Source organism: Condylura cristata, unplaced genomic scaffold (genome assembly GCF_000260355.1).
Source record: "Condylura cristata isolate star-nosed mole 26May11 unplaced genomic scaffold, ConCri1.0 scaffold00020, whole genome shotgun sequence".
Classification (NCBI taxonomy): domain Eukaryota; kingdom Metazoa; phylum Chordata; class Mammalia; order Eulipotyphla; family Talpidae; genus Condylura; species Condylura cristata.
In genome coordinates this window covers 15,418,026-15,439,104 of record NW_004567121.1, presented here as the reverse complement: position 1 = coordinate 15,439,104, position 21,079 = coordinate 15,418,026, and the positions used below count along the sequence as shown (strand labels likewise).

The following is a 21,079-nucleotide window of genomic DNA, read 5'->3' as shown; positions in this document are numbered from 1 at the left end:
ACCTTCTATATTCTGCCCTTTCTATCATCATGCAAATAAAGATAGAACCCGTGCCCCCATGCCTTAAAATCACCCCAACCCTGCTCTTGTTTTTTTGTTTTTTTTTTTTTTAGTGGGTTCTGAAACTATAGCTAGCTGGTTCCCTGACCCCCTGCCTTACCCAAATGACATGGAGAGTTGACACACCTGTGTCGTGGCTGAGTGATTGTTTTGGCCATACTAAGGCCTGTGTCAGTCTAGTGTTCATGCTTGATAGTTACCTGGGGCCTTCTGTCCTCCACGCTATCTGGGCAGATGTTGGAAGATGTCCACTTTCTCTCTCTACCCTATCATGTCTGGTCACTGGGGACACAACTGATTTCCCCTCCTCATCCTAAAATAGTTGTTCTAATTCTAACGTAACTAATGATTTTGCAAGGAACTAAAAACTGAGACACAAAAGAAAACAAATATAGAAATGAAATCATTCAAAGATTGTGGAGTCTCTATGTGTCCCCAAGGACTCAGAACCAGGGGGAGAGTTATTCAATCACAGAGACAGGAGGGCAAACCCTAGGGAGAAGAAGTGCCAAACACAGCCTTCCTGGTGGTGCAAAGGGTTAAGTCTCAGCACTGTCAAGCTATCAGCAGTCATTGCAGCATAAGTTGGATCCCTGGCCACAGAGCTGACCCACAGAGCACAGCAGACCTCTCCTGCCTCACCAGCTGCTCCCTGCAGCAGTATATTTCAGTAGATCTGCTTGTCCTGTTCCCCACCCTGTCTCTGGTGAAACCTCTCACTCACCTCCCATGCCTCTGGCCTACGCCTCTGGCCTACACTCCAGTTCTTGTATTCATAAATAAAAATTTTGAAATATTTTATAAGATAAAAAAGAAAAACCAAACGCAATGTTAGGGGGAAACAAGTGAGTCCAAGAAGTACCCAAACCAAGAGTTTGCGTGGACCATAAAGGGCCAGGAATAAAACACAGTATCCCAATCTTTGACATCTGACCAAAGATGAACTTAACTGACACGGTTTCTGGTGGTACAGTTCTTCTCCCATGCTCCTGCAAGCATGGGTTGGGAGAGCCATGTTAGTTGATGATGATGGTCTCACTGGAATATAACTCACCTGGATGCAAATCAACAAATTTCTCACCTACTACAGGGAGCAAAAGCTGTTTCCACTTGTAAATAAACAGTCTAGGGAATAGAGACCTCCTGAGAAGATAGAACCCTTAGTGAGCAGCCATGCTGAGGGGCGAGTGAGTGCGTGGAGGCTGCTCCTGGCAGTGGCATGATGGGGGTATGCAGGCTTGGAGGGACACGGCACCTTTTTTAGGTGGGCTATGAAACTCTCAGCAGTCTGGAAGGATGATCTGGCCATCTGAAAAGGGGTGGCTGGGGAGACAAGAGAAAGGGCTCTTCTAGCCAGACAGCTCAGCTGTCTGTTGTCCAATCTACTAGTAGTCTGACATTTAAGAATCAGGATTTGTAATTCAGCATCAGGCTTTTGTTGGGGAGAATTCCTAGTGCTTTGGAATCTGGGAGAAGAGTAATGTTGTTATGGAGAAGGTTGAGTGCACAACTGGATTACAGAACTGCGTGGAGGGGTGGGGATTGCTGAGGGGGTGTCATCCACTTAATTAGAGTAGTAGATTGCCCATACCTGACATAGTCTATGAGTAGGAAAGGAAGTAGCAAAAATGGAATAAGAGTAAAAAATTAAAAAGAATTAGCAGATATCAGATATTTTCTTCTTGGTTTCTGCTTGCCCAGGTCTGACTGGTGAAGCTTATAATTAGTCTCTGCTTGCACATGTGTGGTTCCAAAGACTTGTGGATTAAGGAGAAACTCTAGAATTTCTCAGTACCTGACAAGTTGTAACGTGAAAAGCTACACTTAGTCCATTAAAGATTTTTCACAGTGACATTTGAGTGCAGCTCGAGAAATATGCCACCTTGCCATTTATCATTTTCAGGGCACGGGTGTCGGGAAGGAGGTTGCTATGAAGAACAAAACAAAATGGATTGCGTGTGTAGAGGTGAGCTGGTGAATACTGATAAATGTACTTCACTGAATGTCAGCAAATGTCACTTGAGAAGCCATTTGCAGCTACCATAACAGCCTCCCAAACCCAACAAAGAGTAGCAAAAACAGGCAAAATGAACTGGGCGTCTTGCTTCCGCATGAATAAGCAATCAACCCTCTCAGAAGTTACACCAGAAAGTTGTTAAACTTGATAGAAGAAGCTTTTTCACCCATAGTGAAGCATTCTATACATTGCTACAGAGTGTTGGAGACCTGCTGAGGACAAGTGCACTGTGGCCCAGAGTGGGACTTATCACCTCCTCTGTCCCAGGTGGGTGCCTTCCTTCGTGCATGGAGAGACTGTTGGTCTCTGAGGCATGTTTTCTGGATTCTTCCAGTCTCCTCTTAGTACACCCACTGGTGTGAGGGACGCCTCCACCTTCTTCCTAACCTACCTCCCTTGCAGTGACTCAGGAGTGGTTGAAGACCTCTCACCAGGACTCAAGGGAAGACACAATTTGCCCCCTTGCTGCAGGTTTTCAGTCTCTCACACAACAACAGGCTTTCCAATATGTGGCCCTGGGTTAATCTAAACATTTGAGTAAGGGGTTCAACTTCTGTTTTATTCTTGGTGACCAGGCCAAATGTTCACTTACATGAGATTTAGGGTTTTTGGAACCTAGGACCACATTTTTTTCAGAACTCTTTTTGGGTTGAAATGGTCCTCTTTCTTCTCAACATCAAGAGTTGTCATATTTTGCTACAGAGAAGTAAATGGAAAAGAAGATCATAATTCAGAAAAGCCCTCTGAGGAAAGAGGAAACTAATTAAAATAAAATTCCTGCCCCTCTTCATTTTCTAATCTCTGGGGGTTCCTCTCCTCAACACACACATGAAGGGTCATCCAACACTTTTTCCTCCTTTCTACCAAGAGACTTACAGTGTGGCTTGAATTGGTCTGGCCTTGTAAAAACACCACACACACATACTCTCTCTCTCTGTTTCTCTCTCACACACACATGCAAACACTGGCCACATAAATTGAGGTCAGTTTGCTTCCATTGGGGAGATGCTGTGGTGCGGGGCTCCTATACAAGAAGCCCTTTGTTGAACCTACATCCCAGTCTCTGCCCCTGAATGTGCTAATGGGCAGACGCCCTCTTCACACGATTCTGCCATATGTTTAGCCTGTGCACAGTGGGACTGACACATTTCACAACTGGGAAAGGATGGGCTCTTGGGAAAGTGAATTTCCCTCAGATGAACTTAGGGGACAGCACGTGGAGGAGAGGTGGAGGCTGGCACCTCTTCAGCGGCAATCAGAGAAGAATCTGCCTTAAGCCTTGGTGTTTCCTCCTTTTGATTTTGGTGCTTCCCATCAAAGGGCTTTTGCTTGAGTCTTGGAAAGTCAAAAGACATCTGTTTATTATTGAAATGGAATTGTCTTCAACTTGTTGACTTTAGTGCCTAGTTTAAGAAGCAGCAGCAGCAGCAGCAGCAGCAGCAGATGAAATCCAGGCTCCTGGAACAGAAGTGGCAGAGAGGGCAAAGAGGAGGAGATCCTGAGGGGGAAATGGAGATGTGAAATGTGCCTCGGGCAGGATCCATAACAGCCTGGCATGGCTTGGCTCAGCTGTGGCACTTTCCAAGAGCAAATCCTTTATTGCATACTAATGGGGGTTGTGTGTCCTGTGCCCTACAACCTGCTAGAGTCTAAAAAATATGTTCTGAAGGGAAAGCAACATAGGTGTAGATTTTCTGTCTTAGCTGGATTGTTTGTTTTCCTGGTTGTTGTAATTTCTTTTTTAATGTACAGTAAAGCTCAAACTAATGAGCATCTCTTCCAGGGGGGGAAAAAATACCTGCTTGGAATTGATTAATATCATCAGAATCCAGCTTCTGCTAGAGGCCAGAGCTATGTAAAAAACCCACTTTCCTATTGTTTTGTCTTTAAAACACAAAGACAAAGCCTTATCATGTAGATAAGAGTACCCAATGTTGTCTGTGTCTCTCAGATGAGAAAAAGCAAAGCTGGTTGGGTGAACTACTTTATCTACCTACTAATTAATGGCACTGCCAGGTTTCCTGAATTCTAACACTGAAAATGGCCTCTGCTCTGTATTTAAAAACCTAACAAGCCCCTTTAACCATTTTGCATTCCAGGGTGTTCCAAACAAATGCTCATTGGTACCATAAGAGGAAGGTTTGTTAAAAATACCAAACTCCTTGGAATGGCAGGAATCTCCTCTTTCTCCCAATGTGTAAATAGGACTTCATTAAAGGAAACCTTCTCGGGGTAAGGACTTTCACCATTTTCCAGTGCCAACAGGCATCATTTTGTCAGCCTTCCTAATCAGTAACCCCAAACTGAGCTCTCCTGGCCTCAATGAGGAAAAATGCAACTGTATAGGAAAGAAATAAGAGAATTTGAGGTGAACATACAATAGGCAGACCATCCAAAGGGAAACATTTAAAGAAATTTATTAGCAGGTATCTAAATAATTTCATTCATTCAAATAAGCACTTTACAATGCCTCCCTGATGTGAGACCTGTTATCCTATGGTAACTGACACCGTTTTGCTTACAAAATTCTCTTCACATCCCAAAACATTTTCAAACTTCACTGCTCATTTCAAGCCCCACCTCCTTCAGGGAGCCTTCTGAGATTTCTCCCATGGTTCCTGCTGTATTCTGTGTGACACCAGGAGAACAGTCTTGTTCTGTTCTGTCTTGACCAGTGTATGTTCCTTTCCCCCAACAAGTGTCAGCTCCCTGGGACAAGGGTCTGTCTTCCTTATCTGCATCACTGAAATGGTTGCTAATCTGCTCTTTGAAATGGTACTTAAGGCAACAGAAAGCAGAGTTGCCCTTTGTCCACATTGACATTTAAAACAAAATGGGTTAATATAGCTTGGCTTAAAAGCCTGGGAAAGAACTTTCTTGAACCTTTGGCTATTTGGTAGTATCTGTATCCAACATGAAGAAAGGGGGAAGATGCAGATGAAGGAGAGGAAAGTGTGTGGCCCATCTAGATAACACTCAGCAGTGGAGGCATCAAATTGGTTAATTTGGGGTGGGTAAGAGGAGCTGAATTATCCAAATAATCTCTAGGACTTGAATCTTTGCTGGCAAATGTCACTTTATTATTATTATTATTTTGTACATTTAGGCGTTTCAAGCAATTTTCCCCACCTCTGTGTTAAAGATGCTTTAGAAAGTTGGAGGTTGGCAATTTGGTCTAGGTACAATGGGGTAGATGTGGAGAAAGTTCACATTTACCCCTATTACTGCCAGCATTGATATTCTTTCTCAATACAACTTTCGCTATTTTCCAGTAAGGAAAAGTTAGTATAAGAATCATCACACTTTCCCTCCTTTATCTGTGCCCAAGTATTCATCGGGAGAGAATACCTACCCCCACCAATAAAGCACAACAAATTTTATTGTTGAAAATTAGGATTTTATGTGGGATTTGCAAATGTTAAATCATGACTTTTGATAGAGAGGTTTTCTTTTTTAAAATCAAGAAATCCTTTCCTCCTGATACCTCTTATTTTCAAACAGGCCTTTAAGGGAAGCACCTTTCTTAGAAATTTTTCATCTTTTAAATGCAAAATGATTCCCAAATCAGGCATAATGCATTGTGTCTGAGTCAAACATCAGGCCAGAAGGACCTGGACTCTGAGTCGCTGGGTAAATGTGCTGTTTAATAAGCTCAAATAGCCTTTTCCCCCCTGTTGGGCACTTTAAAAAATCTCATCTAACATAATTAAAAACAACTTCAAATACTTCATTTCAGTTTCTGTAATATTTACTTGTCTCCTTACACGATTAAGAAAAAACCTGCCTCAATTTGAAAAAGGAAAAGATCTCTAAAGTTTCTAAATGCAAGAGTGGTTGAAAAGATTTTTCCCTCTCAAAATGGAATTCAGAGACACATATTTATGTATTCACTTCTAGTAGGAGAGAAGCATTGCCACCTTTGCTCAAAGGAAATGGTTTTTGAAATGACACAGTTGCATATGTGTCTTTTTCTAGAATTAATACACTTGTATTCATTGTGGTGATGAGATTTGCGAGTAGGGGAATCCGCTTTGGGAGAAGTACCCAGTCAAGGAACATTTAAGGAAATTTTAATATCCAAACAGAAAGAGCATTACTGTTGCTATCCACTCCCTCCCCCAAAGGAAAAACAATTAATAATTTGCATATGCTCAAGACACAAATTAAAGACAAAGGGCCCCTCACAGGCTGCGGTTACTGTGCAGTCCTCAGCAGGCTGCACAGCAGCCCAGAACTGTTCTGGCTTCCAAATGAATAGAATTAAGCTCCATAACTAAAAATAGTGGTTTCTAGGCCCTCTGGCCCATTCCCACCGTAGAATCCTGTTTCCCCAATCAGAAACATCTCCCAATGTCCCTATGAGCTTCTAGGCAAAAAGAATGTATAGTTCTAAGAGGAAAAAAAATACGTATATACTTTGCCCTTTTTTTTATTTTAATGGCCAAACATTGTAATGCTAGCTAAATAGAAATTCTTGTCTGTTAATAGGTTCCCTTAGTTTGTAATAAATAGGAATGCTAATGACTAAAATTTGGTATTTGGTATGCATTAGCTTTTGTGAGCTTTTCTTTACAGTCCTCATTGACATGCAATATGGCAAGCTTCCTTTGAAACATATTTATAAAATAACTACAGTATAATTAAACCAACAAAGCCATCTTTTAAGTAAGCTTAATAGCTTGGGTTTTTTTTTTTCCACCTTGGTAAAAATTTATTTTAAAAAGAAAAGTAGTTATGCCTCGATCCCACTGTGTATTTTATTCTGTGCATCTAATATTTCCTTTGCATCTACAATCTATGCATATCTAATTCTTTTTGACAACTATGATTATCAATAAAGTGCTCATGAAAGATATGCTTCATAGCTTCTTCAATAAGAAGAGTATTTTTTTGTTAATGGAAATTGTAACATATCTTGACAGATACAATATATAAGATTTGCTTTTTTTCTTAATGGTTAATATTGCTGTGCTGAATACACAAGGAGCAGATCAACAGATCTGGCAGGTAATAATCAGAGCGGATGCTACTGTATACAATGTAACTAAAAATATTTTAATGACATAAAAGCAGTAGATAAATAAAAGCAATTATGTTTAATTTTGCTTTCGGTGTGCGAAAAAATTTTGGGGTGGCTGTTGCTGTTGCTGCTGTTGCTGGTGTGTCTAGTAGAGAAGGAAGCTCGGAACGCTGGGAACACGGTGCAGAAGCCGCTCTGCTTCTAGCAGCTGAAGGGTCTTGCCAGCCGCCCCAGCTCGGCTCGCAACGGTTTCAGCATCCCGGGGGCGCAGGACCGGACTGAATGCTAATCGCAATACGCAGTGGCTCAAGTTCACCAAGTTTTCCGCAGTTTTGCAAACCGCCCTTCTCTTCCCATGCCTGGCGGTTTAAGACCATGAGATTTCTCAAAAGAAAAACTCAAAAGAGCCGGGGCGCGGGCCGGGACCACTGGAGCGGCTCTGGCTGCTTCTCCGCCTCGAGGACACCTGCCCGCCCCGTTCTGCCTTAGGCAAGCTCGTTCGCTTCTCTCCGACACTCCGTCTTCTCCGCGAAGGGGCTGCCACCCCCAAACCACCCCCCGCGCGGAGAATAAACACAGTTGACACCACTGTTATAATCTTTATTTAAAACTGTTTCCAAGGTTACAAATTACCGGGCCTCCTATGCAACAGGTTTCTACGAAGCGGTATCATTACAGATTAACTGTAATGTGTGGGATTAGAATAAAAGCATAAGGGATTAGGGGAAAGGGGGGACGCTCGAGAAATAACGCCCGAGTTCTTTTCGACCGCGAGAAAGCCGGGGAAACCTCGTAGACGCCTCGTAGACGCTCCGCGCCCCGGCACCGCGGCGCGAGGCGCTGGACTCTGCCTCTCTGCTCCCCAGAGGTCAGGCGCCGCCGCGTCCGAAGGGCCAGCGCGGCGCCGGGCAGGATCCTAGGCTTCAGGGCCAAGGAACGGGGCCCCCGGCTCGGGAAGACGAGAGGCCGGGAGGCCGCAGAGGCCGAGGGCGCGGACATGCCCACAGCTCGGCTAGGGCGTGCGGCTAGCGCCGCTCCCGGGACGCGGCTCCTCCGTCCCTCCGGGAGCCCAGAAGGCGGCGAGGGGGGCGGCATAGCCACGACGGGCTCCCCGAGTTTAGCGGTGAGGCTGACACCGCAGGCCAGATGCAGGCCGGACGGCCGGCCTCACGGCGTCCTCCTTAGTCTCCATGCCGCCGCCGGCCTCCTGCCGGGTGGGTCTGGAAGCGGGGACCCATCCGCGGTGGGGTGGGCCGCGGCCTAGGCGTCTGCACCCTTCGGAGTCCAGGACTTAGGCTTTCACGCCTGTCGAGGCCGAGGGCCCTTTTAGACCACCTCCTCGGCCGACCCCTGCCTCGGACTCCAGGAAGCCCTTTCCCCCCTCGCTCTGCTTCCCACGGGCCACGCTGGCTCTAGCGCGGCTCGGGCCACGACCCCGGGCCGCTGACGCAGCCCCCGGGGGCTGTTTGCGTGTCTGGGTGGAAGGCTCGGGCTGGAAAAACAAACAGGGCCAGCGCGGAGGCTCAGGTGGGGGCTGGCTGAGGGCTGGAAGGAAGTGCACAGTGTAGCAAGAGCGCGGAACAAAGCCCTCTCGGGAGCCCGGTCACCCCGAGGTGACCCCTGGCCCGCCCCGCTGAGCTGGGGGGCTCCGGCCCCGGCCTCAGAGCTGGCCCGGCGCTATGCGGCGCACGCCAGGGCTCTGGGACTCCAGGGCCTCCCGGGCGGCGCCCGCGGCCCGCCCCGAAGGCGCGAAGGACAGCTTCGCGGACGCTAAGCTCACCCCGCCACCCCGGCCAAAGGCGGCTCCAGACTGGTGTCTTCGGTCAGGAAACGGGGTGACTGCGGGGCTCTGCAGGACAGCCCCGAGGGGCCCAGCAGGTTCCCGAGTGGAGAGAAGTGGGAGACCAACTTCGCCGGGACGCCTGCTTCCCAGAAAAGGGCCCCGGCTGAGGAGGCGGGAGGGGACTGTTGCAAACAGCTGTTCCTCATACATATTTCATTACACAATCAGATAATGCGTCCCACCACCTTCTCAATTATTCACAGATAAACATTTTCAAGACGTTTTGACATCTGTCTTAGTGCCTGCTATTAATTTAGTAATCACTGTAGTTAAAAATGTATGGGATTTTTGCCGTCGGAGCACCTCCGCTCAGGCGCGCGGGCCCAGTGCTGGGCTGTGGCTTCAAGCCGGGCCCTCTCGGGGTGAAGGCACCTTTGGAGGTGAGACAGCCTCTCTAGCGTATTGACACTGTTAATGGAAGGGATTGAAGGGAAATCTGGTTATTTTATTTTATTGTTGAAAGTGACGGGTGTCCCTTCCTTACCCGCAATAACCCCCCTTCACTTTCCCGAATCAGCCCTAGAACACACGGTTAAGTTTAGCCCTTTGCCCCGGTATCCCAAATGGTTAGCTTGTATCGAGGCAGAGGGTTTCTGCTGAGGAAGATGCGGGGAAACTGTAGATGACTTGTGGGGGGTGGGGGGAGAAAAAGGATAGAAAAGAAAACCCATACCGTCACCAAAAATTCCTCACATGTACACAAAACCCCCCAACAACACAATGTACCCCACTCAAGAGGCCACCAACTTCCGTGGTTTTGCTCTGAACTTTGTGGCTCAGGGAGAGATGATAAGGCCTTTTAGGGTACAGAGAAATAAATTTGCTCTCCAGTGACTGTACACCGGACATTTGGGGCTTTGAGAAAACAAGCTGCTTTTCTGCTTGAGTGATAAACATTGCAAGGAGCTTGCTATGTATTCAGTTTGAAAAATCAAACAGACTTTGAATGATGTTGCAGAACTCATTGGTAATAGCAAACATCAACTCCAAAATGCTGATTGATTGCTACTTATTATTGGAAGGCCCTGAAACTACTCAAGGAAGTGGGAAACATCTGAAAGTGGACAAGTTTTCCTCTTGCAACTACTGAGAGTGGAAATTATAGTTGCGGCTTGGGAGTGGTGGTCTCAATCATTTCTCTCCCTTTGTGTCCCAGTCTTTTTCCTATGTGGGTCAGTAGGTAGACTCTTATTAGGGAATAAGGAAAAACAAACCCCAGGAAAGAAAAAGTCTTGGGAGGGGGGACCACTTTCTTCCAAGAAATATTGACTCTAAAGTGGTTTTCACTTTTTATTGTTGAAGACATCCACAAGAACAAACTCCTGCTAAAAATCCCAGAAATTAAATATATCTTTAAAAGGACAGTGTTTACTCCAAAGAGGGAAGAAATTCTCCCCTATTTATACCGAACAGCCCCTCCATTTCTAGAGTTACTACATTTACTGAAAGGTGTCCTTCAGACTTTCTGGATGGTTCAAGTCTTCACAAGATGGACCTTCTTTTGCATCTTAGAGGATGGTCACCTTACTTGCTGGCCCAGAAAGTCCTTTTTTTCTTCTGTTTCTCCCTCCCCATAGAAGTATCTTCCCAAACTTACCCTCTACTTTCAGAGAGAGAGAGAGAAGGTGGGGAGTGAAGTGGCAGGGCAACATTGCTCCAAGTATTCCTGTCTTTTCTGCAGGAAAACCACGCTGGCCACAGCTTTCAGGTTCTTTGGGGAAGGGCTGGAAAATGGAGCTGAAACAAACAAACAAAAAGCCTGTGTACAAGCTTGAGTCTTGCCAGAGTGCCTTCTCTGTAAAACTCCCTTAACCTCACTGCGACAATGAATTCTGCCCAGACTGGATAGTAAGAAGAAGAGAAATTCCCAAAACTCACAATGGAAATTAGTTCACTAAACCAAATAATTCCATTTGCTTTGGAGTGTCCTTTTTCAGATTTAGAGGAAATAAAGAGGATAGTAATGAAAGCGAGAGCAGGAGGGTGTGGAGCCGAGGTTCTTTTTAAAGATAAAATGTAGGATGAGTCATGAGAAAGAGAGAGTGTCCTCCAACTTGAAACCCAGTTAGGAAGCCCCTGGCAGTGAGTGAGGACATCTATGCTTCGCACCCTAATTCTCCAGAATGCAATCTCCTAAACCAATAATAATGATAACCAATAATTCCAGCCCTAATGAATTGCTCCTGGATTGCCCTCTTCTGGGTACCCCAGCCTAGCTGAGAGGAAGGCCAAGGGCTGGCTTTAGGGTGGATGGGGTGCTTTTTCTCCAGGACTTGACCTGAAATCTTTCATGCAGTCGGCTCACAAAGTTTCTCCTTCAAGAGCCAAAGCTCTGCTAGCAGGAAGCCCTTGGCCTTGTGGCCTGCATCCAGATCTGACCAGTTCTCCCTGTGTGGGGCTTCCTGTACATCTGCCCATGTGGCTGGGGTCACTCCTCCCAGGCACTGTGCCTTTTGTCTGCATCTGGACAACTGGGTGTGTACCCTCCCACCCGTTCATATAATTCGTCTGTGGACACTTCTTTATTCTTCCAATTCTGCTGTTAGTGTTCCTCTAATTCTCCCGTCTGTATGCGGGTACTATTGCATGTGCATTTCTGCAGTCAGATGACTCAGTTTAAACCTGAGCTCCGAGACTGGTGTAGGACCTTTTGGGTCACCATGGGGAGGAGGAGGAGAAGGAGGAGGAAGAGAATTTCAAGTGCAAATGTAAATAGAGGCTTTGAATAGGGTGCGAATTTGGTGAGGCTTCCAGGCCCCTCTAGACCTTCACATACCTTCATATGATCAATTTCTTAACCTTCGGGAAGGGAAGATTCCTTTCGCAAAAGGTAGAAACAACACAGGATTTTGTTTAAGTCGGATTTTGGCGGATCTGGCCAAGTGGGGGTGGGGCGGGGTTGGGAGGTCAATTCCAGGTTCTCGACCACAACCCCCACACAGGCTAGCTAATGGCCGAGTTCACGCGGCATCCTGGAGAAGGTGTAGGATCTAACAACAAAAGTCAAGGCGCCTAGGAGCGAGCGATTTGCGTGTTTGGGAGCGAAACTCTTCTTTTAGGCTTCTCGGAAGCAGCTGTATTTGTAACTAGCAACTGGCCTGAGCCCGCCCCCTCGGCCCCTCCTCCTGCCTCCACCTCCGCTCGGAGCTCCGGCTACGTTTGCTCGACCTAATCACCCCAAGCACCCTGGGGCCACGCCATCCTTTAGAACCCAAGGAGTGGCGTAAGGGCCCTAGCGGAAAGAAGCGGACCAAGAAGGGTATCCAGGGCCACCCAGGGGTGGTCCTGAGACGTAACCCTCCTCCAGGAGTCGCCTTGAGCCCTCCGGCACCTTCTCGTCCCGAGGCCCTAGAAGGAGCGGACCTCGGGTGTGCGCCGGGGTAGGGATGGGGGTGTGCACGTGTTCGCTTGCTATTGCAGGCGGTTGTCGGAGGAAACTTGTGAGGACTTGGGTGTTCCTGGAATCCTGTAGATGCATTTCCACAAGGGCGTGAGAGAAAAGATGCGGATTTGCGGCTAACTTCAGGTCAGTTTGTAAAAGGTCATCATCAGTCCGTCTGTCGGTGGGGGCCTGAATCTCCAGAACATTCACATAAAATAAGACCACCTCTCCTCATCCTCCAGGCTGTGTCCTAGACCCCGCCAAAGGGTCAAGGCGGGGGGGACCCTTAGGCCTTTGGGGGTGAAGCCTTTGATGTGTAACCCCGCGTGCTGTTCCTAAGGCCCAAGACGTCCAGGTACATAGTCGAGGTCAAGTTAGAAAATCTAAGTGGGAAAGAGAACTCAGCTCCCCACGCCCAGTGCAGGTTGAAGTTCCAAGCTCCAAGTGTTGGTCCCACAAACCAGGCACCTCACTGAAGTCCCGGATCCCCATTGGCGGTGGCATGGCAAGGGGGGGGGATGGTGAGGGAGTTGGGTTGGCACAGGATGGAGGTGAAGTTGACAAAGATGGGGGAAAACAAATTAGGTGGGGGTGTGGGGGGCATGGGGGAAAGTGGGGTGACGTTAGAGTTAGGGAAGCCCCCGGATGGCTCCGGCCGTTTGCCCGGCTTTGAGGCAGTGCGTCCGGCTGGGAGATTACCCACCCCACCCCCAACACCGGAAAATAAAGCTAATGATGTAGTAATTTAGGAGGGGGTGAGGGGCTGGGCGAAAGGAGGGAGGGAGGATGGGAAACTCGCGCCCCAAAAGCGAAGGAGAACTGCTGTGGAGGCGCTGCCCGAGACTCAGGCTTCCCAACAGGTTAGCTAGACAGGGATCCACCCGGCATTTCGCAGGAAAGGGTGGGAAGGGGTGGGGGGAGACTGAGCGAGAGGGGGAGAGAGCCTCACAAGAGGACAGAGGGAGGGAGGGGAAGAGAGACAGAGCAAGAGCGCGCGCCGCGCGGTTTAAAAGGAGACACACTTCCTAATGAATATTTATCCGCCGTTGCTTCCTGCTCCCGGTTTCCCTTACCTTTTCGCAGGTAAGATCTTCCCTGAGCCCCAGACCGGGCCCCCCCTCAACTCTCCCAGTCAATCTAGGGGTTCTGGTGACCGGGAGGAAGGGCTCTTGGCAGCCGTGGAGTGGGGGCGTAAGAGGGCAGGGCAGTTCCTCTCTGGGCTCGGCTTGGGCTGAGTCTAGCGGCCTCTCACTGCCAAGGACCGCGTGCGTGGGCTACCTGTGTGTAATGTGTGTTAGTGCGTGTGCAAGAGTGTGATGTGTGCACGCGCGCTAGAGAGCGGGAGTGAGAGAGAGAGGAGAGGAGAGAGAAAGTGCGCCTGCAAACGCGCGCCTGTTTCCCGCGCGCTCGGAGAACATTTTCCGACTTTTCACTTGGACGCCCCAATTTCTTGCGGTTGCTTGCGGTTGCCGTTCTCTGCTTCCCTTCCTCCGCCTCTCGTCCCCTTCACTCCCCCCCACCCTATCTTCACCTCCAGCTGCTGAGACTCTCTTCAATGAGCTACTGCACAGCTCCCGCGGCTCGCTGGGTCTCGATCCCAGGCTGCTTATATAAGAAGGCGTATAGTGGGGTTTCTGCTCTAAACCCACACACAAGGGTGGCCTGGTCCTGGGGTCCCCAGCCCTCTTCCTGCTAGTTATGTTTGAGGTGCTGCGGCAAGCTCCCCCCACTCCAATACACCTTGGGGCACCAGGGCCCACAACGGAGCTAAGAGTGGCACCCTGTGCCAGGTGGCCAGCCAAGCTGAATTAGGTCCTGGGTTGGAGCTAAGAGCCGGAGGATTCCCAGGGAAAGGGCGCCACTTCCACACTCATAACCCAGCTTGCTCCTCTGGCTTGAACCCTGGAAGGAATACAGTTGTGGGTGGAGGTCGAAGGAAAAGAAAGGAGGGGCGTAGGATATAACCTGGTTCTTTAAATCGACTTACCCGGACACCTGTTGAGAATCCTTCTGCGATTTGCAGGTTCTGGTGCCTCGCATGGTTGATACACAAAACCGAGCAGAAGTTGAAAAAAGAAATTCTCTGTGGTCAGGCCCGATGCGGCCGACGAGCTCGCACGCCCCTCTGAGCTAGGGCCAGGCTGCTATACAGCCCAAAGCAACTTTTCCAGTGCGCCCCTTTATCCCGCGGCTCGGCGGCCCAGGCTCCCAAGCCGCGGAGTCGGCGCTCTGGGCCCAGCATCCGCGGTTCGGCTTAAGCCGGGGCAGGCTTTCTAAGCCCTGCTCAGAAGTCAAGAGCAGCAGCGCCGCCGCCTCAGCACGGCCTTTCATGACGCGGTCGCTCCTTATTCTTGTGCCTCGGCCTCAGGGGTCTCCCCCTCCCCCCGACGAAGCCCCCGGAGACCGGCAGCTCTCTTCCCACTAAATCCCCTTCGGGGTCAATGCGCTACCAGCACCGGGCCGCGGGCTTCTCCAGCCAGCAGTGTGGCTCTTAAAGAGCCGCACTTCACCCCCACCCCCCCACACACACACCCTCCGCCCTGCGCGTTCCCCCGACCCCCGCTTCCCCGCCCCTCTACTCTGGGTCTAGCCCCCCACGCCGACGCCTCAGGTCCCTGCTGCCCGGACCATTGCCCGCGATCTGCTACCCCCTCCTCTTGCCTCCTCCCCTGAGCAGCTGGTGGGCTTGGCCTAGGGACCACAAAGCTCAGTTTTACCCTCCCCCTCAGGTCCCTTTTCTCTTCAACAGTGTCCACCCCTCTCTTCCTGCTCCTACCTTTGCCCTTTGGGTGAATCAAGGCAGGGGCAGTGCCTTTGACCAGAGAGTGATCTCTAAAGATTGTTAGTCTGGACTTGAATTAGGGGCTTGTGGGATCGGAAATAGGGTAGACAGACGGTCCAGCTGAATTTGGAGAGTACAGCAGACCATGTCGACTTAGAGATCCACTTACTCTACTGCCCCAGACTCTCCACTTTCTTTTGGTAGAGGGTGCCAGTCACCTTGGAATGGGATCCAGAGGTTACCCAGCGGGCCAGGTCTGCTGTGTGTCTGAGGGAGTGTGGCCATATGCATGTGTGTGGGCACACCCAGAAAGCCCAAAGTATTCGTGTGAGAGCAGCCCGGTTCCCTGTGTGTTATCCCCACCCCTCAAAAGTCATACTTCAGAGCTGGGTGAGCAAGGAGAGCACTAGAGTCCAGGAAAAGGGATGTGGACAGAGACAAGAGGGGCAGAGAGGGAAGAAAACCCACTCTTCAGAGGACTGAACCTCAGCTTCTAACAGGTGTCCTTAGGTTAACTGTCCAACCACATCTCCTGCCTCACTCTATAAGGGGAAATTAGATAGTGGCTCTAGTCCCTCTTCCTTTCCCTCAGGCCTTCTTCTGTCCGGCTACCACCTAGCAGCCAGTTTGTCTTGTGCAGGGTGGATCTGCCCCAAGTGCTTTCCACAGACCTCTTAAAGCCCAGGGGAGTGATCCCAGCACCACCAGAGACAGCAAGGCCGCGTGGGGCGGGGAGGGGAGACGTGGATAACTTCTTTCCTTAGTTCCAGCTCTGCTATCTATTTGGGTGCCCGTGGATGGGGAGGCCATGCTGTTTGAGGAGTCCAGTCTGCCTACCCCTTAAATCCAAGTCCTGGCACATCCTTTCTGGTTGTCATTGGGGATCCCTGGAAAGAAGTAGGCCTCTTCCTGGCAGTGGTGACCAAAGAAACTTGGCAAGGGAGGAGTGTGGAAAGCTGACCTGCCCCTGAGTATCTGTCCTCTGCCACCCCAACATTAGTCCAGATTTGTCTTTGAGGAACTGGTGTGACTAAATGAAATTGGCCCTCTTGGGAGAGGTTGGCAGTGTACTCTCTGGGCTAGAACGTTGGGTGGCAAACAAACAACAACAAAAAACCACCCTCAGATCACTAGGGCCCACATTCCCCTAGTCTTGGGCCTGTCTCTTAGGGCTGGATCACCGCAGTCAGTAAAACCTGGTTTGTGTCCACTCTCCTGGGCCTGGCAGTGGGAGATGCCTTGGCCCAAGACAGAACCAACCATCTCTTGTTTGAGGATGTAGGGGCGGAGGGGGATTCAGCGGGCGGTGGGGCTCATTAGGCAGAGCGGGGTGCAGAGGTGCGCCACGCCGGCCCTGGAGACCGCCTTTGAGCCGTCCGGGCGGCTTCATTAAGCAGTGCTAACAAGGCATACAAATGCCCGGCCCGGCAGCTTTCTTGCAATACCGGGGCCTTAGCAGGGCGCCGGGCTAATGAGGGTCACTCAAAGGGGCTGATCAAATATTCAAATTTCCCCGCACGCCGGGAACTTTTATGTGCGGAGAAAGTTGAGGCAACTGAGCTGTGTTTACTGTCCGAGTCGACAATTGTACTGAGCGCGGGTCCCCGGAGGCTAGGGCGGGGGGAGGAGGTGGAGGCGCGCGGAGGGAGCAGTTGTTGTTGTTGTTGTTGTTTTTCATTGAAAGGAAAGTAATCGGGGTCCTTGAAGGACTTCGCGGCCTCCCCGCCTGCGTGCTGAGCTCCCCTGCGCCCTCCTAGGCTGCCAGCCCCTCAGTTTGCAGCTTGCGGGGAGGCCGTGAGCGCCCGCTGGCCACCCGGCTAGCCCCCACCTCTGGAGATTCTGGGGGCCGGAAGGGGCGTTGCCTCCTCCCCCAGGACATACCCGCCACTGAAGCTAAGCAACACAGAGTGGGTGCCATTGCCCTAGTCCAGTCCTCCTCTCTCCCACGCTTGCCAACCCCTTGGCTTAGCGGTTACCCAAAACAAGGAGAATGGGAATCTCTCAGGCAACTCTCCTGGTGAAATGGAGACTACTAGTGTTGGGACTGACGTTTATAAGTAAATGCCCAAAAAGTCCTAGTACAGTAAAAGGCACCCTAGAGCCCAAACGCCCTGTTTTCTACCCGCATCACCTGTACGCCGGCCGCCCTTCAGGTCGCCTGGGCCGGGACTGTAGCAGGGGCGATAGTGGCAATTTTGGGACTTGGCCTGTACCAGCGCCAACTCCCAGGTCCCAGAGACCAAGCGGCCCGAGCGTAGCAGACACGTAAAGGCCTTGCGGACTGATCTACCCATCCCTATCTGCCTTCTCTGAAATATGTGGGGTGCAGGCGCTTCCTGCGCGTGGCTGCCTCCAGACGTCCCAGGTTCCCCTCCCGGCGTTCGCGTGGCCCAGCGCCTCGGCCCCCGGAGCATCCGGGAAGGCAGCCTGGGCACCCGAACCCCTAGTGTCTTCGCCCCTACTCTCATCCCCAGCACCGCGTTTGGGAAGCTAGGAGGCGAAGCTCAGGAACGCCACACCACAACCACCCCCAGCCCCCACTCAGCACCCTAGACTAAAACCCTGCGGAGCCCGAGCTCCCAGTCTACCACCGGCCGGTCCAGCCATCCGCGTGGAGGATCGGCCGCTCCGCCTCCCTCCCCAGCACCGGGGACTCTCAACTTACAGCCTCCGGGCAGCGGGCGTGGTGCTCCGGGCCTGAGCTGAGAGGCGCTGGCGGCCTTGGGGCCGTGAGGTGGGCTCTGTGGGCGGTGCTGAGCTTGGCTCTGCGGGGAGGCTCTGACAGCCGGGGGCTGCCTGCCCGCCCCACCGCGCCCGGCCCGTCCCGGCGCACAAAGCTGCGCGCCCGGCCTCCGCCCTCCGTCTGGTTTTGCACTCCCAAGTCGCGACCGTCACCCTTGCAGGCGGGTGCGGCGGGTCGGGCAGGCGCCCCGGCCTGGGCTGGGGGCGGGGGAGGGGGGTGTCGCCAAGCTGAGTCTCAGCCCCACTTGCCTCAATTCTCCTCGAGAGGAGAAGGTTTTCGATTTCAGCGATTTTGGCAGAGCCCGCGGCACCTGCCCAGCCTCCCTCCCGGGTTGGTCCGGCAGCGACGGGGAGAGGCTGGGTGGCCCCCACCGGGAGGCGGGGGCTGCAGGGATGGGGAGGGAACTGGCCGGTTCACCCTCCCGCCCGCCCGGCGCCTGGGTCCTCGGCTCCAGGGGATGCAGTTTCGGGGTCACGAGCTGCTTTCAAAAAAGTTGAACACAATATTCGGAAACCCACCCGTAGGAATTCTCCCCCCACACACGCACAATACCCACTCCCCTCCCCTTTTTCATTCCTTCCTCCCCAGCTTCCTCCTCCTGCCCCTTCCCCCTCCCACCCTTCAGCCTATAATCCTTTCCCTACTAGAGAAAAGGATAGGGAAGAAAAGATGAAGTGTCTGTTTTTGTGTCCCAACCTTAGGGCTCTTTCTGGGCCGACAGCGAACGACCGCCCAGAGCTTTGCAGCTGAGCGGAAGACTCAGCGCCCGGGGGGGGGGGGTTCAGAGGGGAGGGATCCCCCGAAGTGGGGCCTATTTCCCTGCCTCGGTCAGAGTTTAGGACCAGAGAATCTCGACTGCTGCCTGGGCAAGAGTGGGCCATTGTGGGTCCCCGAGCCCAACCCAGAGCTTCCGCACCCTGGGCAGCCTCTAACCGCAGCTTGCACTTCCCCACCCACGAGGCCTGAGTCAAGGCCCAGGCAGCGCCAGATCGGGGGTTTAGGGGCTAGGACACTCGCGCCGGGTCACGTTAGATTTCCCATTTAAATTCGCTCCCAATCTCTCTCTCCTCCCTCTTTGAGATCTCCAAAGTGGTACCGACTAAGCGCCTCGCCCCCAGATCTGCATCGGAATGTAGAAAAGATCTTTTTTTTTTAAAAAGTTTTGAATTCCTCAATGATTTTTCTTCTGGAAAGGCAGCTTAGGATAATTATTTCAGCTTTATTGAGGGCAGATTAGTTGAAGTCTGGACGCTGCGTTTCAATACGCGTTGTACACGGGGCGACAATGTGGGCATTGTTGGCTACTGTGTGCGAACTCATTCAAAATATACACTTTTTAACACCAAGCTGAGTCCTGTCTAAATATACACAGTGCTCAAGGGAAAGATGTCTCTGACCCTGACAAATCTTCCGTAAATCACACTTCCATAGTTACAGAAGCCTTACAAAGGGAGGCCCTGGTTCAAGATGCTGATTACATCTTCTTAAAAGCAGTGTACCTTAGCATATCCATGCTGGGCCTGGGTGCGGTAGTGGCCAGAGGGAGGACCCTCTTCTTTCTGTGGGCCTTAGGGTCTTTTAGGGTTTTGGTGTTACTTTCCTTAAAGAAAGTAGAGGGTTTTCCTTTGATAGTATGACCAAATAAGCAATTTTCAGGCCTATCTGCTTTCTTGGGAGCAGCATCCAAAGTTTAAGTGCCTTTCTGGGGCCTGGAAGACAGAGAAGGTCAATGGTCCTTAGGGGTGGGAGACAGTGGGCCTCTGGAGGGATCCGGAGGACTCCCGAACCTGGAAGGCACTTCCTCCACAGGTCCTCGATAGGAAGCCAAGGTGGGGGTGGGAGGGTGGGAAACAAAGAGACAAGTTGCTTTTTAAGATGGAAAGAAGTGTTTTGATGTTTCTACTGCTGTTTGAAAGTACGGACTAATAGAGGAAATCAAGGCTTCTTGACTGGGGGCCGAGAACAGAGAAGTCAAGTCACTGCAGAGGGAGCTGGGGTAAATGTAGCTGAGAAGGCCAGAGGGGCTCTCAGAGCCTTGGATTCTGGGTTCAGGCTCCCAGGCACCAGAAGACACCCCCCTTCCCGCTGCCTGCACCCCACCCCCAGAATTCAGGCTCCCTGGCACAGCAGCCTGCTGGCCAGGGTCTGCGTGTGGTGGGCCCCATGATCTCATCTCTCCTTTCTTCCTCACCACTGTTAGTGCTCACATGGGCAGAAAGAGGTGACCCGACGTGCACACCATGTGCAAACCGTGCCTGTCCCACTGGCCCTCGGCCTCTTCTTGAGGGCTGACCTTCCACCTTCATTCGGGTTGGGGAGCCTCTCACCTCCCAACAAATCCCCCCCCTTTAATTGCTCCCATGCATCCCATTCAATAACTATGCTTTTTAAATTTCTGGATTCACTTATTTAGAGAAGAAAGAAGGGGGCTCAGAGACAGCAACAAGAAGAGAGGGAGAGAGGGAAGAGAGAGAGGGAACTGGTGAGATTAAGAGTTGCAAAGATTTTTTTTTAATTCTCTTTCTCCCCTTCTCCCTCTTTCCCTCCTGTCTCCCTCCCCCCCCCATTCTGGCTAAGTGGTAAAACCGTCCTTACGTTCTCGGTATTGATTGGCAGGGCTGACAGTGATTGGCAGCGGTTGCTATGGCAACGCCACAACGACACGCCGCAGACCAATAGAAAAGCGAAACAAAATGTTTCAATGCTGCACTCACTGTGGATTTAGGGGAGATATTATGAGGCTGTTGTCATTAGGGCGATTGCTGTGGAATCGCTGAATCTTGACTCGGCGGTGGTTGGCTCTCGCTCTCCTCTCTCTCCCTCTCTCTCGGTTCTCTCTGTGCGCGCGCACCCGGCCGCTCTCCTTCCTCCCTCTCTATGTGGCTGCGCGGGTGTGTGTGTGTGTGGATGTGTGTGGGGTGTGGGTGTCCCTTACGCCCTTCCTCCTCCCCCTCCTCCTCCTCCTCCTGCTCCCCCCTCCTTTCCTCCTCCTCCTCCCCCCTCTCCTCTCCCTCCTCCTGGTCCTCAACGCCCCTCTCCTCCTCTTCCTCCCCTCTCTCTACCTCTCCCTGAATTTTCTCCTCTCCTCTCAGGTCAGTCCATGGTATTCCGCTCCCCCCTAGACCTCTATTCCTCCCACTTCTTGTTGCCAAACTTCGCGGATTCTCACCACCGCACCCTACTTCTGGCGAGTAGCGGCGGCGGGAGCCGTGCGGGCGGCGGCGGCGGCGGC

At 51.3% G+C, this 21,079-nt stretch overlaps 1 protein-coding gene across 1 annotated transcript in view; it reads left to right on the top strand.

Moving 5' to 3' along the window:
* Positions 1 to 20,947: 20,947 nt before the first annotated feature.
* Positions 20,948 to 21,079, top strand: part of SIX3 (SIX homeobox 3) — a 3,406-nt gene continuing 3,274 nt past the window's right edge. The window contains exon 1 of the mRNA XM_004686237.2: positions 20,948 to 21,079. This exon is cut by the window's right edge and continues 1 nt beyond it. Within this exon, the coding sequence (XP_004686294.1) occupies positions 20,948 to 21,079 (132 nt within the window).